This window comes from Arachis ipaensis, chromosome B3 (genome assembly GCF_059453495.1).
Source record: "Arachis ipaensis isolate K30076 ecotype BB chromosome B3, ASM5945349v1, whole genome shotgun sequence".
NCBI lineage: Eukaryota > Viridiplantae > Streptophyta > Magnoliopsida > Fabales > Fabaceae > Arachis > Arachis ipaensis.
The window spans coordinates 64,778,816-64,806,727 of NC_142438.1; the positions used below are offsets into that span (position 1 = coordinate 64,778,816).

General features: G+C 34.8%; 2 protein-coding genes, 1 long non-coding RNA gene and 2 pseudogenes across 9 annotated transcripts in view; 2 read left to right on the plus strand and 3 right to left on the minus strand.

The window, feature by feature from the left end:
- Positions 1 to 581: 581 nt before the first annotated feature.
- Positions 582 to 1,387, minus strand: LOC148570922 (uncharacterized). Its single transcript, XM_088507170.1, has 2 exons — positions 1,059 to 1,387; positions 582 to 978 (listed from the first exon to the last, which is right to left on the minus strand). Exons 1-2 carry the CDS (start codon positions 1,385 to 1,387, stop codon positions 582 to 584), a joined length of 726 nt encoding a protein of 241 aa, XP_088363296.1.
- A 2,921-nt stretch (positions 1,388 to 4,308) lies between these two features.
- Positions 4,309 to 12,070, minus strand: LOC107630546 (uncharacterized; annotated as a pseudogene).
- On the minus strand, positions 9,956 to 10,951 carry LOC148570923 (uncharacterized). Its single transcript, XR_015907459.1, has 3 exons — positions 10,838 to 10,951; positions 10,577 to 10,631; positions 9,956 to 10,093 (listed from the first exon to the last, which is right to left on the minus strand). It is a non-coding gene; the product is annotated as an uncharacterized LOC148570923 (long non-coding RNA).
- LOC148570924 (WAT1-related protein At4g01450-like) lies at positions 11,928 to 14,964 on the plus strand (annotated as a pseudogene).
- An 11,603-nt stretch (positions 14,965 to 26,567) lies between these two features.
- AIR9 (Outer arm dynein light chain 1 protein) overlaps positions 26,568 to 27,912 on the plus strand; it is a 32,510-nt gene continuing 31,165 nt past the window's right edge. For all 7 annotated transcript variants that reach the window (XR_015907190.1, XR_015907191.1, XR_015907189.1 and 4 more), the window contains exon 1: positions 26,568 to 27,790. Coding sequence is in view for 3 of the 7 variants with exons in the window: in XM_021118950.2 (XP_020974609.1) it covers positions 27,002 to 27,790 (789 nt within the window). In the remaining 4 variants the exon portion in view is untranslated. The remainder of the gene's footprint in view (positions 27,791 to 27,912) is intronic.

The following is a 27,912-nucleotide window of genomic DNA, read 5'->3' on the forward strand; positions in this document are numbered from 1 at the left end:
AATGAGTAAACTATGATAGATAATGCAGAAATCCACTTCTGGGGCCCACTTAGTGTGTGCTGGGGCTGAGACTAAAGCTTCTCACGTGCCTGGGCTGTTTTGGGCATTCAACGCCAGGCTGTAACCTGTTTCTGGCGTTGAACTCCAACTTGTAACGTGTTTCTGGCGCTGGACGCCAGACTGCAACATGGAACTGGCGTTGAACACCAATTTACGTCATTTATCCTTGAGCAAATTATGGACTATTATATATTGCTGGAAAGCCCTGGATGTCTACTTTCCAACGCAATTGGAAGCGCTTCAATTTGGACTTCTGTAGCTCCAGAAATTCCATTCCGAGTGTAGAGAGGTTAGGATCCAACAGCATCAGCAGTCCTTTTTCAGCCTGAATCAGATTTTTGCTCAGCTCCCTCAATTTCAGCCAGAAAATACCTGAAATTACAGAAAAATACACAAACTCATAGTAAAGTCCAGAAATATGAATTTTTCCTAAAAACTAATGAAAATAAACTAAAAACTAACTAAAACATACTAAAAACTATATGAATTTAACCCCAAAAAGCGTATAAAATATCCGCTCATCAATCATTCACTTCAATCTCATCAATCACTAGCACTCCTAAATCAATGAGGATACATGCCCGGGCAAAATTTCCCCTCTCCGCCTCTTTTGTCACAACGTCTACTTTAATAGGTTTGCCTACCTCCGTCGCAATACGTTGCATGGCCTTTTCCTGGTAGTAAAGGATCATCATCCCATTAAAACAAACCCACACAAGAGTGGAACCAAAGGATTCCTCTGCCGGATGGAACTCAAATGACCAGGGTTTAACTACCAAATAAAAACCGTCGATCATCCACGGGCCTCCAAGGAGAACCTTCTCTCGATCTTTTAAAAGATCGCATTTCACCAAGAAGTAGTCATTACCAACATCCAAAATTTTATATCCTCCCTTAAGCCTCCAAATGAAGCGTAGTCTATGAGATAAAGCAGTGTAACTGACATGCTTGCCAAAAACCTTCACTACAATGGAGTCTTTGTAGGGTTCAGCTAGAACCTTCCTTCTTCACTAGAAAATGTCACTTTAGGCCTTCCCGCATTGCCTCCCTCAACCATGGCAAGACGATCCCCCTCCATAGATTCATCAATAACCAAGGGTTTTGGTGTCGAAACCCCTACAACCTTATCTTTGAAGGATACCTTGCTTCCGAAGGTCCCTTGCGTGGCTGGTCTCCCCCCACACTTGCTTTCTTCTTTACCCGCCTCCTTGCTTGAACCTCTTACTTCTTGTGGATGACCTTCCGACGGTGCCTTAGCATCTTTGTGCATCCCACGTTGATCTCCTTGCACCGCCATTCTCTCTCCCCCGCTTGCACTTTCTCTCATTGTGTTTTTCATGTAATGTGCTAATGAACACTTTAGTAGTCGATGTTTAATACCTTGTTAATTAATTTGAGAAACTATAATAGACTTTTCTCGTTATGGTAGAATAACTTATTAGGACAAATTTACCTTAATCACATGTATGATTGATAGGATTGAATTGAGTTGAATTAACCTAATTAACATACTTGTAACTAACTCTCCACTTTATTGATGGTCGACTAATTAGAATCTTGTTAATTAGGATAAGAAACTCCAATAGGCTTATTACATTATTGTTGGATAACTTATTAAGATGATTTACTCTTTCTTGTTGGCATAAAGAAAAGGGAAAGGATATATAACAATAGGAAATAGTAAAATACCCTTAAGCTAAAGTTTCCTTTAATTCATTTGATTATGTTTGTTTTTAATTTCTTTATTTTACTCTTTACTTTTATTGCTATTTCCTTTAATTTACATGTTCACAATCAAAACCCAGTTAAATTCATGATCAATTACGAGCCTTTCTTAGAAGGAATATGACTTGAGCCTAAAATCCAATTTATATTTTGAAACTTTAAAGAACTTTTTCCTTATCTATATTTGATTAGAAGTAGAATTAGAGTTACTAGGATCATACAATTTTATACTCCAATCTATTTATCTATCAGCCATCCTTTGTGAACTCAAATAATAGATAATCTATTAGTAATATATTAAAACATAGTTTAAAGTAGTCTCTAAATACATTGTTAGATCGTTAGCTTTCTAGCTTTTTATTATTGTGCGACGTCAACTTAAGTGGCTAATTTACACAACTTAAATACAATATTCTATCTTTGCATTATGCCATAGAATTTTCATTGTAATTTTATCTCCTCATAATAACTTATCTTTATATAATGTTATAGGATTTTTTTTAACTTTAATTTTTCATATTCTCTTATTCTTTATTTTTATATAGGTTACACTATTGCTTTCAATGTTAATGCTAATTCTTTTTAATAGATATAAATTTAATTAAAATCTAAGTCATTTTCTTCTCCTTTCATACTCATCAATCATTCTTATATTTACTATATAAATCAATATTTACTTTAAACATTTTCTTTATCTCCTTTCACATAATCGCATGCCTCTTTCTCTTTCTCCTTCTCCCTCTCCATTCCTACTATTTTTTTTGCACAACTGGAATTTAGTTGATGACCATAATTTTTATTTTTATTTTTTTAATTTGCTAAGCGTATATATTAGGTGATTGTGTGATTGACTGATTGCTAAGGTTCTGAAAATCGAACCGATCCTCAAACCACTTTAGCTACTGGTTTACTGGTTTATTGGTTCGACCAGTTCAACCGTGGTTCAACCGAAATAACCATTTTATAATAAAATAATAAATAAAATATAAATAAACACATTAAAACATAATTATAACAAAATTTTAGTGATAGCTAAATTCATTGTTTGCATTCTCTTATAGATTATATAACTTGGTTTGTTGTACAAACAAGAAAACCTCATTTTGAAACACATGCACAGACTGAATGATAGGACACACAGTTAGAAAATTACTTAATACAGACAGATTTAGTCTTTATTACAGATGAATTTTTGGTTACTAACAGATTTTGTCCTCTATAAAAGCCTCGTCAGGAATTATTTACCGATGATTTTTTTCGTCAGAAAATTACCGACAGATTTTTACCAATTACCAACAGATTTTTCCTCGGTAAATTCTCTCCTTATTTCCTTGAAACAACGAACTTTCTGATGGATTTTCCGTCAGTAATTACAGATGAATTTTCTAACAGATTTTTTGTCGATAATTACAAACAAATTTTCTGACAGATTTTCCGTCGATAATTAGAGACGAAATTTCCGTCAGTAATTACAGACAAATTTTTTGACAAATTTTCCGTCGATAATTGGCAACAGATTTTCCAACAAATTTTTCGTCTGTAATTTTAACATTGGAAAATCATCCCACACTCTGAATACAGACAGAAAATCCGTCTATAAATCCGTCAGTGGTAAAATAGAATTTTTTTAGACGTTTATATAAATTTAATACAAATTTTTATCTAATTTGTATTCGAATATTTATAATATTTCAAAAAATAAACAAATTCATCGTATTATCAAACTAAAAGAAAAGTACTATAAACAAGAAAATCAATATAATTCAAAACATAAACAAAGTGTATTGATCATCAACTATAATTCCCAGTATATTGTTCAACTATACTAAAATTATCAGCTATAATCTTCATCCTCATCTTCATCCTCATCATCATCCTTCAAACAAAAAATGATATATGTGTCATCAGATGTCTTGTTAAAATGTAGTCTATTTTGGTATCAACTATGAAATTCATGAATGCTTGAAATATTAAACATGCAGTCTTACCAATAATTTGAGATGACAGCTATTTATTATGCAAAATTCCTTGAAAAATGAACATTACCTTCTCATAAAAGATTCTAAACGTCTACGAGACTGTAGTGCAAGTCCTGCGAGAGAAATGTATTCAATATCCTCCAAATTATTTGGAGTTTTTCTGTATTTCAGCAAAAGGAGGTCACGTTAAAGGGCTAAACTTGAAAGAAGGTGCTCATTAAAGGAAACTTCTGAAGTGGAATATACTGTGAGGCTAAGCCAAGCATCCCAAAAAACATATTTATAACAATGATTCCTAATTCCTATCAAAATATTTTACAATTATGATTTAAGAAAGTCTAAAAAAGCAAAAGGAAAACCTAGCAACCTACTTGAGCTAGCAAAAAATATATAGGCTACACAAGAACCAAAACAAAACTACAGTGGGCATTGCTACGACCCTTCATTACTAACCAAATATAAGATTTCACACAACTTGGCAGAGAGAGCAACCATCCTCTACAGTTCTACCGAATCACATAAATACTATGAAACACAAACTTGATCAAGCAGCTCCTCCGCGGCCAAGTCCATCTGTTCTATAATTTATTGTGACCATATCCCCGACCTCTTCCCCTTCCTCGTCCACGTCCTGGAAGAACAATTTTTTAAAGAAAATCACATATGAGATAATAATTGTACAATATGATACAACAAGGATCGAGAACCAGGGAGTAATTCTTCTGCACCATATAAAAATTTGATTTTTAAGAGATGACAGCATAAACCTGGGATAAATTGAAATTGTATCTGACAATGGAATTGCAATTCAATTAAGACTTATCTATCAGCAAATCTACATAACATGGGCATGCAATATACCACGGACTGCTGGTTGTGCATCATACTCATTGTAATTGTAGTACCCTACTGACTTCCCACCAAAGCCTCGGCCTCTTCCCCGTACACCACGGCCTCGTCCTCTGCCACCATCCCAACCATTACTGTATTCCATACATCCATCGTAATTTCCTAAGTGAAACAGATTGTGTCTAAGTAAGTATTTTTCATATTCCCGAAGAAACCAAAACAAAAAGTATAAGGAATCTTCTAATAAAAAAAAATAGTAATAAGTGGTCAGCAATACCTTTACCCCTTCCTCTTCCCCTCCCCCTTCCACCACATCCTCTTCCTCGCACCCTTGGTGAGCCTTCTGTATCAATCGAATCGAGTCAGAATAACAACCATATTAATCTGTCAAAATAATTAACAGAAGAATTATAGTTTACCTCCTTCCTCATCATATTCATTTAAAGATTTTACTTGATCAGCTAGAAGGAGAGGCTGGTATCTACATAAGAAAAAAGACGAAACTTTAGCAAGCAGTGAAAAAATAATAAAGCATGTAACCAGTATAACAACTCACACAAAGAATATTGCCTAAATTTTTATATCAGGTATAACACATTATGAATACAAAAGTAAATGAAATACAGAAACTTCATATTCCTATCAGTCTTAACATGAGATGATTTTTCATGCCATCTAGAATCTTGATGCTTAATTGACAAAAGTGACAAAAAGCAGCAAGATAGTCACAATCAATTTGAAGTCAAAGTATTACGTTTGATTTTCTTGATTAGCTCTTCTTCTGAGAGGTGTGCTTTATACTCTAATATCAATAGAAACCTTTATAGTGCAGTAGGTGAATAGTGAATACAATTATAAACAAACAAAAAGATACTATTTTAATTTAGGAATATAATTATTACAAGTTTTGAGAGTAGAGAGTAGTGTACCTGCTCTTTTAGCAGTAGCAGTTTGAATATATGATCATGTGTGAGTAGATAGAAATAAAATGTTTTAATAGTCCCTTCTCATAAGTAATTGTTGTCCCAGCAGAAAGTTGAGCATGAGTGTCGGCACAGTTAAGAGACACACTACAGAATTTCCAGCAACAAAGTATCTATGCGGCAAACCAAAAATAAATAAATAAATGAAATATATATATATATATATATATATATATATATATATATATATATATATATATATATATATTTCTTTTCATATATATAGAAATTGAGGATTAACAAAAATAATTGGAGGCTTACTTGAAAGCTGAAGAGTAGTAAAAGTGAGCCTCAAGGGACAAGGAGAAGAGGGAAACCGTTTGGTTGGAGGTGACCATGACGGCGACGGAAACGGCGGAGAATAGAATGGATAAGAGCCTGAGGAAGTTTGGGGCAGTCATGAGAATCCTGTGTTTTCCGGTAACTGAGGAGGGTGGTTGTTGGGGTTGGATGGCCATGGAGTAATGACTTTTTGGGTTAGCCATGGGTTCTTTAGCGGTAGGAAAGTGGATAGGAAGTTGAATGTGTATCTATTCACACACTCAGTTTTATGTATGCTCTGGCTTCTTCTTCCACAAATTATTCATACATAAAACGAAAAATCATATGTTGCCTACATGAATAACATATGTTGCATTATATATCACCTCATCAATACTAAAAAGAGTTTCACATTATATATAGTAGCATATAAAACAGTTCAATGTTCAAATGCATATATATGTTAATAACTAATGATAATGATTATAATAAATTTTAGTACAAATATTATTGAGAAGAAGTAGAAGAAGGTGTAACAGTAGAAGAAAATAAAATGTTTTAATTTAGGAATATAATTATTACAAGTTTTGAGAGTAGAGAGTAGTGTACCTGCTCCTTTAGCGGCAGCAGTTTGAATAAGGGTGAGTCCTACCATAAGAGTGTAAGCACCCTTCCAGCTAAGGACGCTTCAGCTTCATGTGCCTCCAACAAGTTGAGATCACTTGCATTCACGTAATGATGCTCAACCGCTTCAGATGCCTTGCTTGACAGAACAACAAGAATGCATAAAAGAATCAGCATTTTAAGAGAATGTTAATAAATAACCATAAGGACTTAAAGGTTGAAAGGATCATTATTTGACTGAAAAGCGCATGCATGTTTTCTTATACCAAATTAATTTACCATTAATCTCCATGGATTTTGAGACCCTACAAGCTCATTCCACTTTCACAGACACAAAATCTATTCCTAATTTCTCCTGAATAATGATGACAGAAAGCCAGAAATAGGCAAAACAGCAAACAGGTAGAATGCATGCAACAAACTCTTTCAACAGAGTCCATTTCAAAATGTACCCAATCTGATTCAATTCAATGCTCAACAAATCCACTCCTTCAAACTGTTAACCAATTCAAACAAAATCTCTAATTTAGTATATTTTCATAGGGTCATGTGTAATCTCAAGAGAGTTAAGTGTAATTTATCCTTTATTCAATCATTAATCAACGTTATATAATACAAGTGTAGTAACTAGTAACTAAAGTGAAAGCTTACCTTGCAACCTCAGCACGTCTTTTTGCTTGCTCAGCAATCTCTGAAAGTTCCCTGTAGCTATACTTGTCATTGAAAAGATTGGTTGTTTCTGGTGGCTGAAGACCATGAAGATTTCTCTGTGCAACAGCCCATTGTGCCTCTATCTCTCTTCTTTGCCATAGTCTTTCTTTGTGGTGAATGCAGGGCTTGTTTGGGTGAGCTTTTGAGAAAAAATCTTTTTTCGAGTTATCTTTTTTTAAAAGATCTTATAGAAAAGTAAAAGTAATTTTATGTTTGGATATCTCACGTAAAAAGGTCTTTTTATCTATCAATTATGTTTGGGTATAAAAATATAAAAGTACTTTTTTGTTTATTTATTACACGAAAAACATCTTTTTTTTAAGGAAAAAAGATCTTTTAAAAAAAGATGTAAATTACAGCTTCTCAAAAAAGATCTTTTTTTTATTTTACTAGTGCTTTTACTTTTACTACTAGAAATTTGCCAAACACGTTAAAAAATAAAAAAAAGATCTTTTTTCATTGAAAAAGATCTTTTTTTAACAAAATAATGGCGCCCAAACATGCACGCAGTCTATTTTAATTGAACAAGTTTAGTTAAGAATATTGAGGTTTATGGATCAATTAAGATCAACCATGTAGATAAAGGGCTGGCTAATAATACTGACTTGTAGGTAAAGGGCTGCCATCATTTCTGCAGGGCTGTGTCTCAGAGACCTTACACCAAACTTGTCCTGTGTTAGGTATCTAAGAAAAGTGGGAAACCACACCTTAAAAGCTAGCTGTTAAGGGGGAAGAACCACTCTCCTTATATACAACATCAAGCATCCCATACTACTCGATGTGGGACTTTGAGCACCCATAATACCCAAGTCCCTAACAATACACCGGCCCTGGAGAGCCGACGTCCACGGCGGCTTCACTCTATCAACACTGACCCAACGGTAGCCACTTTGCTACGGTCTATCAGTATTCGGTATTCACCTTAATCCAGCCTATAGGTAGCCCTTTCCATGGTGCCGACAACCAGGCTCTGATACCATTGTTAGGTATCTAAGGAAAGTGGAAAACCACACCTTAAAAGCAAGCTGTTAAGGGAGAAGAACCACTCTCCTTATATATAACATCAAGCATCCCATACTACTCGATGTGGGACTTTGAGCACCCATAATACCCAAGTCCCTAACATCCTGCAACAACAGAAAGTTAGTGTTCATAACTGTCACAATTTTCACTAGTAGGTGATATCATGTTAACTTTTCATAGATGAATTTAATGTATAAATTTATAATAGAGCTCACCACTGCTAGTATTGTTGTAAGTTGCAGTCCATTTTGTTTTAGTACCAAAACAAAATGGATGATGCTACCATCAGTATTATTATTTTACCAGGAGATTTTATTGGTAACTATTTTAAACATTTGACATAAGACAAGATGCATACTCAAATATATATTATCCTTACTAGGAAACACTCCAGCAAATCCATCAGCTTTCTCAATCAACTCATCAACTGGAAGAGCTGAAACTGCAGCATCCTTGCTTTGACCAAGCAATGAGGATGAAGGTACATGTTTGTTCCCATGCCAAGCCTTCTTCCAGTTTCCTTGGCAATAGCAAGCTGATCACCTAGAGAAAAAGAAACCCAAAAGAAATTTCTAAGCAACATGATTTGAGTTAATGGTATGAACAAAAAAGAAAAATAACACCACAAATCTTACCAGTAATCATTTTTACATTAACACCAAGGTTCAGGGCTCTTGTGATAGTTTCAGCGCTATCATGCCTGGGAGGATCAAATAGTGGTAGCAGTGCAACAAATTGCCATGGTGCACCAGGAGCATCTTTTGATTTCTCAGGTACTTCCTGTTATATAAAGATATTCAAGCAGCAATTATGAATAAAAACTCATTCAACCAAGTTGTAAACTATAAATGTTAATATCCTTTATTTTGTCAAACCTGTCTAGCAACCCCCAAAGATCGGAGCCCACGCTCAGCAATCTTAACAATAGTTGCATAGCCTTCCTCCTCACATCCTCTTTGCAGTTGCAGAGGTTCAATATCTAAACCGGGAGAAAAGAATATTGTTAAGTCCCCTGCACAAAAATAATCAGCTGGTGCCAATAATAGAATATTTTTACCTGCTAAGGAGCACCTTTGCTGGATCTATGCCAATTTTCATCAAATTCAATGTAAGTTAGAGCAGTCCTCTTGTCTCTAGGATTGAAAGGGAAAAAATGGACCTCCCTGATTCCAGCTCTTGCCTGCAAAATTTACATTAAGATTTAGAAATTCTTACCTTTAAATTCAACATATATTTTTTCTCTTTTAATTTCTTATATTGAAAAATCAATTTGGGAATATATTTACCTCCTTTGGATCAGCAAGTATACCAACAATTGCGGCATCTATAGCATCTTGATTCTCAGTCCTATATGGAAGACCAAGTTAACATGGACACTAATCTTCAATCGCTGAGACACTGTGAATCAATAAAAACCTAAACCCCAAAAAATTCAACCAAAATGAAACTAGTCAATGCATTCAGGAACCTTGATTTCACAAACAAGTTTATAAGAACACAAAATAAAGAACTGTAACCGTTACAAGTTCTTATCATAGAATAGGAAATAGAATTAGAGTTAGCGATGGAACATAGGATAATATAATTAGAGTTAGCGATGGAATTGAATGAAAGAAAACAGCGATGAAAGAGAAAGGAGATTAGGGTTACCTACACAGCTGAGGCAAGATCGAAGAGAGAAACGCAGCAACACACGGAGAAGAGCAAGCACCAGTGACGAGATCGAAGAGAGAAACACACATTAGGGTTCGAAAGGGAGCGACGCGAGCAAGGCTGACGGAAGGGGTGCGACGGAGAATAACCGGGAACGGGTACGATAGAGCCTCGGTGCGATGGAAGTTCAGTGCAATAGAGGTTCGGTGCGACGGCGGTGCAAGGCTGATAGCGCGGCGAAGGAGCATTTAGAGGGGATGATTGTGGAGGAGCGGAAGTGTGGTTTGAAATGAAGAGGAGAATGTGATCCTAAATCTTTATTTTAATATTTCCGACGGAATATTTTAAATTATAGACAGATTTTCTGTCTATAATAATTTAATAAAATGCAGTGTATTTGTTCATTTAATTACAAATGGATTTTCCGTTGGTAACTATATCCCACGAAAAAAATGAATTTTTCCGACAGAATTATCGACGAATTTTTTTTCCTGTCTGTAATTTATGCTAATTCATTTTTCTTCGTTTCCGACAAAAAATCCCTCGTAAAATCTATCTGTATTTTTGTGGGATAAAATCTTTCGGAAATATCCCTCTATAATAACTAGTTTTTTAGTAGTGACAATGCTAATACAAACTAGAATTTTTGCACTAAAAGGCCTCTTCAAACCCACATATTCAACACATTATTAAAAAATAAGCACATACCTTGCATTAAATCAAGCAAACATTCCAATTTGTCTTGGTATAAATTCACTCAGTCCTAAGAATACATAAGTCAAGCACTTTAATCAGACAAACAGAAAGACATAAGCACGCAAGAGAGTTAGAGCTCATTTGATTTCCATTTATAAGCTATAACATATACTATGATAAAATCTTTACAAATAAATTCTTCAGGAACATAAAGCTTTCAACAAAAGAAACATAAACCAAATAAGCTCTTTTACAAAATTAGCATAAACTCACAAGCTCTAATTAATAAGATGATCACATGGGTGAAACCCGCGACACTTCAAATTCACTGTAGATAACAAAAAAATAAAAAAGTGCATAAAAGATATCATCGTAGTCCAATTTGCTTCATACCAAAGAATAAAATGTAACAAGCATGACTTTGACATTAACTTGGAAACGGTCTCAAGAAACATGCCAGGACGTACTGGATGCGACTTCCTTCCTGTCGCACTCACCTGATTATAATGAAAGTTATACATGTTATGTTGCTATAATTTGCATTCATGCATAAAACTTAGGGTGAGTATGTTAACAGAAACAAGATGGGGGAGAATGTTTCATAGATGATATTTGTGTATAAAATTTTAAATAAGTTCTCACGCAGGAAAAGAGAGATGATTTATTTTCCTAAAGAATTTGCTAAAAATTCCCCCTAACAACTAAATGACAGAAGAAAAGGAGCACATTGATATGCTACGTATAATATATTTATTGCCTAAAATTTGCATAACACAGTGTGTTCTCCTCATCTTAGGCTTTTCTACCCCATTTTAAATTTTTACTTCTTACTACTCACACTTAACATACTCCAGTTAAGTAACACATTTGCCGATTCAACATACCCTTTCAGCATTTCCTTCATCATCATTACCAGCATTGTCAACACCTTCATCTTTTCCTTGCATTACATTTCTTATCATGCCAAGCACAGTATCTCCGGGTTTCAAAGCCACCAGTTTGGCTAAGAAGTTCACCTGCACCGACAAAAGTTCTAAAAATGCATATATTAAGTCTTTTTTATAACAATGACAAACAAAATGTAGTACACTTTTAGGTTTCTGTATATATGAAGTAAGACAAAAGCAGAGTATTTTAAATAATATTGCCCTTAAAATGAGCACCATGTTAAAATCAAAACAGGGAAACTACATATAAAGCACACCTCTGGCTCAGGAAGAGTATATAATCCGAAGGGCTGACCGGTGGAATAGAGTTGGCACCGGCGGGACAGTAGCCGCGGGACAGAGGCAGGAGGCGAGACCGGTGACGGTGGTTTCGAAGCTCAAACGGTGGCTGCAAGATGGAGGGAAAGAAAGTTTCGATGGCGACTTCGAAGCTCGAAGTTCCGACGGCGGCGGTAGCAGGCCGGTGGCTGGACGGAACTCAGGGAGTGAGGGAGGAGCTCGATGACGATGAGGAAGGAGCAGCTCAAGGTCAAGGGTGATAGGGGGAGTGCTGCGCGTTTTGCCGTTTTGGAGTGAGGGTTGGGTAATGGTTAGGGTTCAATCCAAGCGGCGCTGTTTTTGGCTTTTTGCAAAAATTTAGAAAACCAGCCGGGTTCCGTTCGGTTTGACTGACCGGTTCGACGGTCTAATATCGATTTTTCAAAATGTCGGTTTTAACATCTGTCCGAGTCATTTTTTCTATCGGCTTGCGATTTGACCGGTTTGACTGGTCAATTTGAACCGGTTTTCAGAAGCTCGGTGGATTGTATTCATGAATTTTTTTTATTTCTTTGAGTAATTGTATTCATGAGTTATGTAGTGTCTTTATCGTCTATATATCACTTCTTTTTCCTTCAACAATTTACATTTTTTTTTAATATCATTTAGTTGAAATAATATTACTAAAAATACATATTGTCATGATTCATAAAAAATAAAATTAGAAAATTGAATATCGTTTTTAATTATCAAAATATTAATAATATTTACTATATAAATCAGCATTTACTTTACACATTTTTTTTTATCTCTTCTAACATAATTTCATGTCTTTTTCTCTTTCTCTTTCTTCCTCTCTATTCTTGCTAATTTTTTGCACAACTAAAATTTGGAGGTGATTGTATAATTGTATCCATTAATTTTTTTATTTCTATGTATAATTGTATTCATAAGTTATACAGTGTCTTTGTCATCTATATATCACTTTTTTTTCAACAATTTACTTTTTTTAATATAATTTATTTGTAATAATATTGTTAAAAATACATGTTATCATGATTCATGAAAAATAAAATTAGAAAATTGAATATATTTTTAATTATCAAAATATTAGTAATATCCATACTTATATTTTATCTAAGGATCCCGCTAGGGAGACAATGGACTATTTGTACAATGTGTACAATGGGCTATTGAGTTACAAAATGAACATCCCCATACTATCTAGAATAACCATCCGAGTACTAGGGATAATAAACATCTTCTCCTATGAAGCACGGACACTTCTCTGAGTTATGGTGTCCGCGCGTCGGACACATTTCGAACACGACACTCACCGACACTCGTCCGACACGCGTGTCTGCTGTGTCCAACCGTGTCTTAATAAAAAATAAAAAATTCTTCTCCGGACATGCCTGGACACACCTAAATACCATCACGTGTCCGCGTGTCCAGTCTTGTTCTTAACATATATTCTTAAAATAAATTTAGATATAGTATATATTATTATTTATTAAAACAAAAAATATTTTAAATACTTGATATAATTAAAATAAGACATTAAAAATTTTAATTTATATTTTAATATTAATAAAATATCAAATATCATTACAATTTATCTAAAAAATACTTTATATTTTATATATATGCCTGTTGAACTCTTGACCTTTTGGATCTAGCGCTCTAATACCATGTCATGATACTACTCATCCCAAAAGTTTCAGCTGATGAGAAAAGGTAACATTAATGGTTATATCTCTAATACTCCATAAACCTCCATTGTACACATTGTACAAATATTCCATTGACTCCTCATACTTTCCCTTTATCTAATAGTTTCATTATTGTACTATACTATTTAAATATAACCTAAAAAAAGATTAAAAAAAAGAAAAGTAACTATTTAAAAATAAAAATTAATAATTATACAAAATCAGGTAAATAAACTTTAATTGAATATTTTTATTACTTATAGTCTAATTTATGTATAATTTTATTTTTTATAATGATTAAATTTTGAATTAATTTTTTATTTTAAATTGTTATTTATCATTATAAAATCTAAATTAATTTTGATATGCTACTATACAAAATTTTAAACTTCCTAATCAATTAAATTTAATTCATATTATTATTCAATTGAATTATAAAATAACGGTTAAATATAATCATTATCTATATTAAAATTTTAAACTTCTTAATCAATTAAATTTAATTCATATTATTATTCAATTGAATTATAAAATAACAGTTAAATATAATTATTATCTATATTAAAATGGTATATTTTTTCTTTGTATTTTTTTGTTGAATAATAATATTATTAAATCATATATAAATTCCCAAATAAAATAAATGTATTATATAATATTTTTTATAAATTAACTTCTAAGTTTAATATAAATTTACATATAATCTAATATATCCCTAAACAATATATATAGCATTTTAAATTTATACTATATAAAATAATTAATTTAGTTATCCACGCATCGCTTAATCTTGTTGGATATTAATACTATAGGAAAAATAACTATTTGTACCCATAAACTTTATGAACACTAACAAAAATACCCATTAAACAAGAAAACTAATATTATACCCATGAAAGATGGGTTACGTGTGACAAAAGTATTTAAACTCTAATTTTTTGTTGATTTTTTAATAAAATTCCTAAATTATCCACACCTTTCATTTTCATCTTCAACCTCAACTCTACACTATCTCTTCTTCCCTAAATTTTAAACTTTTACAATCCTCTATTGTCACCATCTTATTCTTAACCTATTTTCTATTATTTGCCGGAAGTTAAGTTTGTTTCAGAACCTTTTCTATAAGGCGTTGGCTTTGATGTCAGCGATGTTTGTGTTTGCCATTTACAACCTCGTACCAAGCATAATTTTTGTGCTAGTCATAACCTTCACTTTTGAAAAATCGAAATTAGGGGAGTACCTGAAAAGATCAAAAAATGTGATGAGTACTTTCAGTTTTGAAATAGTGATTGGAATTGGTAGGGACAATGGTGTTGAGTTTTGTCAAAGGGGTTCAAATTGGCTCATCATTCAAGCTAAAATGTCCAAGAAATACCCAACTTATTACTCAAGCACAGCTTTGATGCTTATAATAGGAGCTATTCAAGCTATTGTTATCGCTTTTTGTATTGAAAGAGATCTCAATTAATGGAAGCTTGGTTGAAATATTAGGTTTTTGGATTCTTCTTATTTAGTAAAGGAGAGAGAGAAGAGAAGAAGAGGATCAGATAATTGTAAAGGAGAAGAAGAGAAGAGCTTGTGTGAGAGACAAGAGGGCTAGATGCGCCAACCTCAACGGCGGACATCGATAATAAAGACTACGGCGACGGAAATTGCGGGTTGGACAAAGGAAACAAGGACTGAATTGACATAAACAGCAGGGATGGACGGCTACAAACGGAAGGCGACAAAGCGTTGCAAAGTGCGAGTATAAGGGAAGGCGATGGCGGCTGTGTCACTAGATGCTGGTAACGGAGAACAGGAGAGTAGAGAGATGCAACGACTAGGGATGGCAACACCACCCGAACTCGCGGGTACCCACCTCGCCTCTACTTGCTCGGGGCGGATAATTACCCACCCCGGTATATATAATATATAACATGTGTAATATATGTAAAATAATTAGTAAAATAATTAATAATATTATATCATATTTAAATTTTTATTTTAATTTATATTATGTGTGTGATGATGGTTGTATAAATTTTGAAATTTAATTTTATTTATTGAATTTTAATAATTATAGGGGCGGGTAGGAGTGGGCGGGTACTCGCGAGTTAGGGTTCAACTTTTTACTACCCACGGGTAGGAGCAGGACGGGTTCTATGCGGGTTATTGTTGAGAGGGAAGGGGTCGGATAGAGCAAAAATTCGTCCCTACCCGCTTCATTGCCACCCCTAGCAACGACTGTGTGACTGAAGTCTAGCAGGTGATGACAGAGGGGCTGTCTCTGGAGGATGGAGGGACTTTCTCCAAAGATGTTGGGAGTTGAAAAAGAATAGATGGTGTGGGGTTGAGGTTGAAGATGAAGGGAGGGGATAATTTAGGAGTTTTATTAAAAAATTAACAAAAAATTAGAATTTGGGTACTTTTATCACACGGAATCCATCTTTTTACGGGTATAACGTTAGTTTTCTTATTTGATGGATACTTTTTTGTCAATATTCACAAAATTTTCTACAAATTATTATTTTTCTAATACTATATTCTATTTATAGATGTGCAAATGTGCAATCTAAATTTAGGTATACCTACTTCTTGAGGTCCAAATAAAAAATTTTCCCTATCTTTTTACAATTTAACTATTTAAGGCTAATGTTAAATTGTTGCCCTAGAAAAAACTTAATATAATACAATCAAATTGGGAAGGTGAATTTAGAAATTTTTTAAATTACTCTTGAAAAAAAGGTATCAATCAAGTATTAATTTGGCTACACATACACACCATCAAAATGGTGTAATAGAAAGAAATATAAATATCTAATTGAGATAACTATCACTTTACTATAATGACTTAATAAGAATTTTATTGGCTTGTATTTTTTTATTATTAAAAAATCCAACTTTTTTAAAACCCAACCAACAACCTCAATTCATAATTATTAATGACAATATTATTTAACACTTCAATTGATATCTATTTAAGATATAAATTTAATTCTAAAGCAAAAAATATTATAAATAAAAAAATCAAAATAATATAACAAATTTGTCAACAATTTTAGATTAAGTGTTTAAAAATAGGGTAAAATATATTTTTTATTTCTAAAATTTTTTACGAGCTAAAAATATTCTTAATGTATCTAATTCAATTTTATCCTTAGTATTTGAATAGATTTTAATGTTATTGTCTAAATTCATTTTTATAGTCTAATTTTATCTTTCTATCTTCTTTGTTTTTTTACTTTCTATATCTCTTCTCCAATTTCTCATCACCACTTCAACAAAATCAAACCGCTACCACCTTTTCACTCCTACTATCACAGGCATGAACATCATTATCATATAAAAAAATTTTCTCTTAACAACACTACCACAATTGGTGCTATTATTACTACTCTATAGCTCCATTCTTAAACTCCTTGCATCTTTCTGCACCCATTTACTCAAATTAAATATTCTCCTAACCAGCATATCAATTTTCGTTCTTCTTTTGTCGGGGAATATAACTTATCAATCTAATCTCACTTTTGTTTTTTGTCCCTATATATTACACTCATCTGCGAATTATTTTTAAATCCTTGCATACTATTTCTCTTCTAAGGCGTTCTTCTACCTTTATATAATTCTCAAATGAAAGTGTCTTCTTGAGTTTTTGTTTCTATTATTTTATTTTATTTTTAAAAAGAATAATGACAAACAACATTTGTTGCTTGTATTTTTTGGGTTTAGAGTTTTATATATTTTATTCCTTATTGTTAATTTTAGTTCACAAAGAAATAAACCATAACTATTCTATCTTGTCACGGTAAATTTTAGAAGGTTAAATTTAACAGTATTTGTATAATTTTCTGGAGTGTTTGAGAATGTTCTAAATGGTTTCAAAACGTTCTAGAATGTCCTAGAAGGTCTCAGAATACTCTAGAAGGTTCTAGAAGACTCTGAAAGGTCATAGAGTATTCTAGAAGAGTGTGGATGTATATAGGAGTATGAAGAGTAGTATGGAAGAATCTAGAAGTATTTAGAAAGTTGTAGTAGGATAGATATTTGTAATGAAGGTTCTAGATAATTAATCTGGACCGTTGATTAGATTTAATCCTAACCATCCATTAAGGAGGTGGATGGCTATAAATAGGAAGTGAGAGTTAGTGTGAGTTATGTATGAGTCAATTGTAATAAACACTTGAGTAATAGAGTGTTCTTTCCACTAAAGATTTCTTTCTCTTGTGTTCTTGGCTTTCTTGCTAAATACTGAGAGTTAGGCTGACATGGTCTTAGCTCAATAGGATGAGTAAGTCCGAGTGCCGGTACGGTAGCGTTGGAGTGTGTCCAAGGTCGTGACAATTTGGCATCAGAGCAGGGTTCGAGAGGGAGCACAAGTGGTTTATAGGTATGGCTTCTAGTGTAACCATGGAGCATGTTGAGTCTCAAAGGGGAAGGAATGCTATTCCTTCTCAATGGGGAGGTAAGAAGGTCCGTTCTTCAAGTGAGCCTAGAGGTAAGGACTCTAACTTCTTAGAAGAGAGCGTTTTTGTATTGGAAAATGTTCTATCCTCTATGGATGAGCATTTCCAAAGGATAGAACATGATAAGGAGACCCTCGAGGCTCACGTATTAGGAGAACTAGATGCTTTCAAAGAAAGCATGCTCCAAATCGAAGAGAAGCTTGGGAATTCCTTGAAACTATTTGAGGAAGTTCGAGTTTGGTTCAAGGAGGCAAAATCTCGACCTACCATTATAAGGGAGACAACAAAGATTGATCTCCCCAAGAAAAATGAGTTCAAGGGCGTGAGGAACGCTCGAGAGGTGGAGAAATTCCTATGGCAAATGGAGAGGTACTTCGAAGGGCAAGGGGTGGTCGAAGAAGCAATAAAGGTACCCACTACAGCTCTCTACCTTTCTGATAATGCTACTTTGTGGTGGAGGAAAAAATGCGTAGATATGGAGAAGGGTACTTGCAACATAGCCACATGGGAAGATTTCAAAAGGGAATTGAAAAGACAATTCTTCCCTAAGAATGTGGTTTATGAAGCAAGAAAGAAGTTGAGAGAGTTGAAGCACAAGAGTACAATTAGCGACTACGTAAAGGAGTTCACTACTCTCACACTTCAAATTCCCAACTTAGCATCAGAGGATGCATTGTTCTTCTTCATTGATGGACTCCAACCTTGGGCAAAACAAGAACTACAAAAAACGAATGTTAAGGATGTTGATGAGGCCATCGTGGTGGCCGAATCACTCACTGCGTATCATAGGAGAGACTCTAAACCCAAGTCTTCCTCCAAGCCTAGTTCTACTAAAGGTGGGGGAGACAAGGGGAAGAGTTTCTCAACCAAGAAGAAAGGAAAATACTCTTCAAAGAAACAGTACAAGGAAAAGAAGAAGGCTTTCGTGCCCAAAGGAGGATGCTTCGTGTGCAAGGGACCACACTAAATGAAGGACTATCCCAAGCTAGGGACTCTGACATCTATCGCCGAGGAATAAGAGGCCCAAACTCAAGTAAATGAGTGTGTTGGATCTATCTAACTCATGAATGCTGTGAAGGGCAAAGAGACAAGCACCGCAGAAAAGAAAGACTTGTTGTATGTCAAGGCCTTTATCAATGGAAAACCCGTCATGGCTATGATCGACACTAGTGCTACACACAACTTCATCACGCCTGATGAAGCAAAGAGGCTTGGGTTGAAGATCACCGAAAAGAATGGATAGTTCAAACCCGTGAATACCAAGGGTGAACCTCTTAAGGGAGTAGCAAAAGCGGTTGAGATTACTCTTGATTCTTGGAAGGGTCTTGTGGATTTCTCAGTAACACCCATGGACGATTTCAAAATAGTCATTGGGCTTGATTTACAAAGGAAGACACATATAATACCTATGTCATACTATGACATAGTATGCTCATGGAGAAAGGGTCTCCATGCATGGTCCCTACAGTCTCTAAAGCTAGAGGACCACTGATACTCTCTGCTATACAACTCAAGAAAGGGTTCAAAAAGGGAGAGATTACATATTTGGCTCTATTACAAGAGGAGTCAACACTTGAAAGAGAAGACGTTCCTCCCGAAATCAAGGAAGTCCTTGAAGAAAATAAAGATGTGATGCCTCCCGAGTTGCCAAAACAACTACCACCTAGGAGGAAGGTGGATCACAAGATTGAATTGGAGTCAAGAGCAAAGTCGTCTGCCTCAACACCTTATAGGATTGCACCGCCAAAACATGAGGAGTTGAAGAAGCAACTCAAGGATTCGCTAGATACTGGGTTCATTCGTCCATCGAAGGCACCTTATAGCACACTAGTCTTGTTCCAAAAGAAGCATGATGGTTCACTGAGACTATACATCGACTATCAAGCACTTAACAAGGTAACCATCAAGAACAAATACCATATTCCTTTGATAGCCGATTTGCTTAATCAACTTGGTAGAGCCAAGTGGTTCCTAAAGCTGGATTTGAGGTCAGAATATCACCAAGTGAGGATTGCCGATAGTGATGAGCCTAAGACTACGTGTGTCACGAGGTATGGATTGTATGAGTGGTTGGTGACGCCTTTTGGCTTGACCAATGCTCCTGCGACCTTCTGTACCTTGATGAATGAGATCTTTCGACTTTACCTTGATCGGTTTGTAGTGGTCTACTTGGATGATATTGTTGTCTATAACAATACTTTGGAGGAACATGTGGAACACTTACGAACCGTGTTTAAGATCTTGCGAGAGAATAACCTATATATGAAGAAGGAAAAGTGTTCCACATCAAGGGACGAAGTCCACTTCTTGGGACATATCTTTAAAGATGGAACTCTCTGCATGGATTAAGAAAAGATGAAGGCTATCAAAGAATGGGAGCCGCCAAACAAGGTATCTAAATTGAGGTCATTTCTTGGGTTGGCTAATTACTATCGGAATTTTATCAAGGGATACTCCACTAAGGCTGCACCATTAACTGATCTTCTCAAGAAGAATCACTCTTGGGAATAGTCAAAGAAGTGTCAAAAGGCCTTTGATGAGTTAAAGGCTGCTATCACAGAAGGACCAGTACTAGCACTATCCGACTACTCAAAGGTATTTAAAGTCCACACTGATGCTTCTGACTATGCTATTGGATGGATTCTGATGCAAGAATGACATCCTATTACCTTTGAGAGTCGCAAATTGAATAATGTAGAGAGGCGATACACTACCCAAGAGTAGGAGATGACCACGGTGGTGCATTGTCTGAGAACTTGGCATCACTACTTGCTTGGTTCACACTTCATCGTCAAGACAGACAATGTGGCTACAAGCTACTTCCAAACTCAGAAGAAGTTAAGTCCCAAACAAGCTAGGTGGCAAGATTTCTTAGCTGAGTTTGATTTTGAATTTGAATACAAGCCTGACAAGACTAATGTGGTAGCAGATGCGCTGAGCCGCAAGGCTGAGTTGGTAGCCATTTCCATGGTCGAAAGAGATATTGTGCATACCATCAAGGAAGGGTTGCATCATGATCCATTAGCCAAGAAGTTGGTGGAGTTGGCTAGAGAAGGTAAGACCAAAAGATTTTGGCTAGAAGACGACCTTCTCTACACTAAAGGGAGAAGATTATACATCCCTAAATGGGAAAATCTAAGAAAAAATTAGTGAGAGAATGCCACGACACCAAGTGGGCTGGTCACCAAGGTCAGCGAAGGACCTTGGCACTCATTGAATCTTCTTATTATTGGCCTTATATGAGAGATGAAGTGGAGAGCTATGTGAAGACTTGTCTTGTATGCCAACAAGATAAGATTGAAAATAAGACACTAAGTGGGTTGTTGGAACCTCTGCCCCATCAAGGTGACCGTGGGAAAGTGTCTATCTAGATTTCATCTCTGCCTTACCGAAGTCTGAGGGGTTCCCTACTGATTGCATTACAGAGGAGGCAGCACGACTATTCTTCAAGAATGTGGTGAAATATTGGGGATTGCCTAAGAGCATCATTAGTGATCGAGATCCACGCTTCACAGGACGACTATGGACGGAGCTGTTCAAACTCCTTGGGTCGGAGATTCATTTTTCAACAAGCTTCCATCCTAAAATCGATGGACAGATTGAGAGAGTGAATGCCTTACTTAAGTGTTACTTGTAACAGCCCAGATCACCCGCTAGCACGATATTGTCCGCTTTGACACACAAGGCCTCACGGTTTTGCCTTTGACGATAGGGATGCTAGCCGAAACCCCCCACACTCACTCGTCAAAACGCGTCATGCTAGGGAGAGGTATCCACACCCTTATAAGGCATGCTTCGTTCCACTCCCCAACCGATGTGGGACCTTACATTAGTTGAGGCATTTCGTAAGCGCTAATCAAAAGGATTTGATAAAACTCCTAAACATTGCTCAATTCTCATACAATCTGCAAAGGAGCGAATCTACAGGGAAGAGTCCGTTTGAGATTGTGACTGAACAACAGCCGCTTACACCTCACTCTCTTTCTTCCTCTTACTCAGGGAAGGGCCCTAGAGCTTATCATATGATTAAGTCTTGGGAAGAACAAGCAGATGTCACTCGTTCTTACCTTGACAAAGCTGCAAAGAGGATGAAAAAATGGGCAAATAAGAAGAGGAAGCATCCGAGCTATCAAGTGAGAGATAAGATAATGATTAAACTTCTTCCACAATAATTCAAAGCCTTTCGCAAGGTTCATAAGGGCTTAAACCGCAAATACGAAGGGTCATTTGAGATCATTGAATGTATTGGGGAGGTTGCTTACAAAGTACAACTCCCACCCTCTATGAAGATCTACCTGGTCTTCCATATGAGTATGCTTAAACCATATCATAAAGACCAAGATGAATCGAGTAGAGGTGACTCGAGTCGTACTCCGCCTGTGGTGATTAGATCCTTTGATAAAGAAATCAAAGAGATCTTAGCTAATCGCATCGCATTGTGAAAATCTGTGGTAATTTCCAGAACACCTAGAGCGTTATCATGACAGAACGCAACGAAGACGTTTGTCCATTAAGTGGGGGAGAATGTCACGGTAAATTTTAGAAGATTAGATTTAACAGTGTTTGAATAATTTTTTGGAGTGTTTGAGAATGCTCTAGATGGTTCCAGAACGTTCTAGAATGTCTTAGAAGGTTCCTGAATACTCTAGAAGGTTCTAGAAGATCATAGAGTATTCTAGAAGAGTGTGAATGTATATAGGAGTATGAAGAGTAGTATGGAAGAATCTAGAAGTATTTAGAAAGTTGTAGTGGGATAGATATTTGTAATGAAGGTTCTAAATAATTAATATGGACCATTGATTAGATTTAATCCTAACCATCCATTAAGGAGGTGGATAGCTATAAATAGGAGGTGAGAGTTAGTGTGAATTATGTGTGAATCACTTGTAATAAACACTTGAGTAATAGAGTGTTCTTTCCACCAAAACTTTCTTTCTCTTGTGTTCTCTTGTGTTCTTAGCTTTCTTGCTAAATATTGAGGGTTAGGCTGACTTGGTGTTAGCTCAAGAGGTTGAATAAGTTTGAGTGTCGGCACGGTAGCGTTGGAGCGTGTCCAAAACCGTGACAATTTGCTCGTAACTTTTACATTTTCACTTCAATTTTTACTCAATTATATTTCTATAAGCCAAAATTGAGAAATAATATAACGTCATCGTGTCTAAGTAGAGTTTAGCAAAATAATATACAATTTCATTGTCAAAAGAATATAATTTCATGCACTTTATCTTTTTTAATCATATCCAAATTTAGCAATAAAGAGTTTGCAATCTCAAAAAGAAAAAATGATGATGACATTAGAATATTGACAGAGGAAAATTGTCGGTAAAAATTTTCACAAAAATAACGCATTACAAATATAGTTCTAAACCAACAAATTATCTTCGGTCAACGTTTAAATTGTTTGTCACTTAAGCAAACCCAATAAAATTAACCGAAGTATTTAAATCTCGGGTCGTCTCTCAAAGGAATTACAGGGAAGTTGGTTATTTTTTGGCTATGAAAAAGTATATTTTTGGGTTTTGTAATAAGAAACAAGAAAGTAAAGTGGCAAGAAAATAAACTAATAACTAAGAAAGGTCTTAGCAAGGAAAGAGAATTAGAAGTCCTATCTTTATTATCATTGTCAATTGTGATGGTAAATGTAAATTGCCTTCACTTAGTTAACCTCTAACCAATGAAGGGAAGTCAAGTGCATACAATCAACTTGAGTTCACATGTCCTAGTCAACTCATAGGAAGAAACTAGATTTAGTGAAGTTCAAGCTAACCGACAATCTTCAATTACTAATCAACAAGAGAATTTTGATAACTCAAGAGTCTCTAATTGATCAATCCAAGTTAAGAACATAAAAATCTAAATTAAAATTCAACCAAATATTTCATCAAACACTTGGAAGGCACAAAATAGAAACATAGAAAACTAACAAGACATAGCAAAATCTAAGACTAACAATTGCAAGAGGAAACAATAACAACAAATTAAAGAAAGCAATCATAAACATGAAAACATAAATTGCATTAATATGGATTAAAGGAACAAGAAGAATTTATAAACTAAATTGGCAACATAAAGAAATCAACAAGAGAAGTAGATAAACTAAAGTATTAGAACAACTAAAAGTAGAAGAAAACTAAATTAAAGTAAGCTAGAAATCTAAATTTGAGAAGGAACAAGACAAAAAACCCTAAAACCTAGAGAGAGGAGTGAGCATCTCTCTCTAAAAAACCTACATCTAAACCTAATGTGTGTATGAATGAAAAGTGAATGATTCATTCTTCCAACTCCACTCTGCAGCCTCTTGTCTAAGTTTTCGGGCTTGAAACTGGGTTAAAAATAGCCCAGAAATTGCCCCTACCGTTTTCTGTTAATTGCAGCACGTGACACTCTGTCACGTATACGTGTCAACCATGCGTACGCGTCGCTGGATATTGAACTGGTCACGCGTACGCGTCATCCACGTGTGTGCGTCATTTGTATGATGCACCAGTCACGCATATGTGTCGTCCATGCGTGCGTGTTGCTACAAGATTCTGAAATCCTTAATTTCTTGCGTTCCTTCCACTTTTGCATGCTTTTTTTCCATCCTCTAAACCATTTTTGCCCTATAAATCCTGAAAACACTTAACAAACATATCACGGCATCAAATGGTAATAAGAGATGATTAAAATTAGCAAATTTAAGGTCAAAGAAACATGCTTTCAATCATAGCACAAAATTAGAAAGGAAACTTAAAACAATACAATTTACATGAATAAGTGTGAGAATAGTTGATAAAATTCACTCAATTCAATACAAAATAAACCGTAAAATAGTGATTTATCAAATATACAATAAAAATTGAAGGTTATTTCAAGTCTTCAAAATAAAAATTGAACATTCAAAACATTTTTGAAATTATTCATGTTACTTGGCTAAGTATTTTTTAAACTAAGTTCAATCAGATTAGACTAATAAGTCACTAATCCAAAATGTTAACAAACAAAAACTATTGTTAAAACAAAATTATGACTCGATTCTCTTCTTTTTTTTCATTTTTGGGTCTTCATTTTCTACAATAAAAATAGTTACTTTGTCTCCTATATTTTTAGTCTTTTTTCTTTTTTTTTTCTTTCTTTCTTTCACATTTTTTGTTCTCATTTTGTGGTTATTTTTTTTTCTTTCCTTGAGAAAAAAAAGAGAAGATGGAAAAGAAAAGAAAAGGAATGAAGAGAAAGAAAAAATAAAATAAAATAAAAAATGCATAAATTTTGTGTTTTTGTTTATAAAATTTTTGTATTTTTTATCTAGAGCTTTTTTTAGCTGCTTCTTTTAAGTTTTTTTTTATGCTTCTTTTATTATCATACTTTTTCCTATGATTTTCTTATAAATTTTTTGTGTTTATCATAAAAAACTATGTGTTTCTCTTACAAGATTTTTATTATGTTAGATAGATTGATTTATTTGTTTTCAGCCTTGATATATATGTGTTAATGTGATAAGTACATCAGCTATTTGACGAGATGCTTGCTACTTTAGATCTCTCTGCTCGTTGCAAATAGGTCAAAGTGGTAGAAAAATCTATTTATCTATCTTAAAATACAAAATTTGAGGAAAACAAATTCTAATATTTTTTTTTTGAAATAAATGCTTCCAAATAAAAATTCATTTGGAATCTATTTAGAGTATTAATCTAAATTTAATAAAAAGGTAAATTGATTAAAGGGAATGAAAATTTTCATTAAAATGGAATCTTAAATTGATTTTTATCTTTTTATAAACTATTTTGGAATAAAAACTTAATAAATTAATATTTTAAATTTTAGATAATTTAATCTTTTTATTATATAATATGAGTTTAATTTTGATGTACTGATAGTATAAAATATTTTATACAGTTGTATAATTATATCTATTATTTTAAATGACCATTTATGTGATTAATATAAAAATAAGTTATTTTTGTTAATATAATTTTATATGATTAGATGTATGTGTAAAATAACTTTATAGTGATAATGTGCTAAAATTAAATTCATATAATATTTATAAAAATAATAGATTAATTTGTCTATTAAGAATAAAAACCATTTTCTTTATTTCTTTTTAGAAATTCATTTATTCAAAACAAAATAGTTAGAAACCAATTCAAAATTTTTATTCTATTTGTTTAATCCTATCTAAACTTGTTCAAACTTCAAAGTATAGTAATTAATTTCTTATTAGATTTAGTAAAATTTATTAGTACTAACATTTCTTTATTTATGTGATATTGAGATCTCTTAAATTTCCTTTTTAATGATGTTTGTTTTATATTTATAATATAAAATATTTATACTTAGCATTGTGTAATATTTAATATTTTAAAGAATAATAAAATAAAATAAAATAAAATAAAATAGGGTTGATTTCACGTACCACCAAATTTCTTATTATAATGTGTGAAAATTAGAAAAGAACCTATATCTTACGCTAATTATGAGACTAAATTATTGAACTTAAGCTTCCACTGCCCCATGTCGTCTCCCAAACCCGCTCTTCAATTCGCGGGTGTGATGGACAGATAGCTTTTAAAATTTTTTAAAACTCCACTTTACCCCCAAATGGGTCCCATATGGGTCCCTTTTCTTCGGTTTTTGCTCCCTTTTCTTTACTCTCAGTCTCACACCTCTCACTGGTTCCAGCTCCTCTGTCTCTTTCTCTCTCCCCCCATCCCAACCTTTTTCTGCTTTTTCCCTGGCTATGTTACGCACTTCGCACTCTCTTCCAGTCTTCCTTTTCTTCTTCCTAATTTTTCTTTCTATGACTCAGCCTCGGTTTCAGTTCCTGCGTCTTCTTCTAATCCTAGATCTCTAATGTTCTAGTTTGGTCACAACAAAACATAAAACGGTTCACTCACCTACTACCTGTAGTTATAGTACCCTTAACAAGCATTGTTCTTCTTAGATCCTACCCAAAACGCTGCCGTTTTGTTGCGGAGCCTGCATTTCTTTATAAACGCTTCATTTTAAGTCTTACAAGCCTGCATTTCTCCATGTTTTTCTTTTCTTGATTTTATTTTTCAGTTGTGGAAAATTTCTCAGAAGCGCTGTTTATAAATGGAGGAGCCTTCAGAGCATCAAGGCGAAGTCGTAAAGCCAGAAAATCCCCAAACTGCTGAAAGAAAGGCCTCTTCGGAAGCAGGGAAACGAGCTTCTTCGAAAACTGCCGCGAACACTGGCGGTTCAGTTCCCGCAAGAAAGAGAGTAACGGAACCTCGAAATGGTTCGGGTTCTTCGGCTTTGGCGGCTAAGAGATCAAGTTCATCCACCGGTTCTGTTTCTTCGGTTTCCGTGCCAAGGCGAAACAGCATCGGTGGATTGCCGAAGAAGCCGTCTATCTCTGATGAAAAACGGAAAGCCGGTGCAGATTCTGCTGCAGGCGTCAAGGGCAGCACCGAAATGACGCGGAGGTCATTGCCGGAGCTCCGGCGAAATTCTGTTACTTCTTCACCTCGCGCTGGAGTTGCGGCGAAGCCTGCACTTGGATCACCGGTTGGACTAGGTTTGAGGACTTCCGTGAGTAAGGTGGATGTTGTCAAGAAGCCGTTGAGTAGGCCGGCATTGTCGGTTTCTTCGTCGAGGAGTGTTCGTTCTTCGGTGGATAGTACTGCCAGCAGCGGCCATGGTGGTTCTTCTAGGAGGATGGTTTTGCAGGCTTCATCACCATCAGTGGTGCGGTCGCCTTCGGTTTCCAGCGGGTCAAGAGCAGGGTCTCTATCTTCAACGGCCACCTCAATTGATAGGAGTTCTAGCCTGTCTCGGAGGAGGAAAGTAGGCACGCCTGATACCCGGGATTCACGGTTTATTGTTCTTCCACAGGTTGATAATAAGGCCAATGATGATGTGGTAAGACTCGTGTCTTTTTGAATACTTTTAGGTGATATCACAAGTATTTAGATTCTCCTCAGTGAATGAATTTCTGTTAACTCTAATGTGTAAGTGCAGCAATTGGCAACGAAAGAGAGAAT

What these genes read in the sequence shown, in the direction of transcription:
- LOC148570922 (XM_088507170.1), bottom strand. Translation starts at nt 1,387, where the DNA reads ATGAGAGAAAGTGCAAGCGGGGGAGAGAGAATGGCGGTGCAAGGAGAT. An exon ending in TTTTCTAGTGAAGAAGGAAG is followed by an intron (nt 979 to 1,058) that starts GTTCTAGCTGAA and finishes TTTATCTCATAG; the next exon opens with ACTACGCTTCATTTGGAGGC.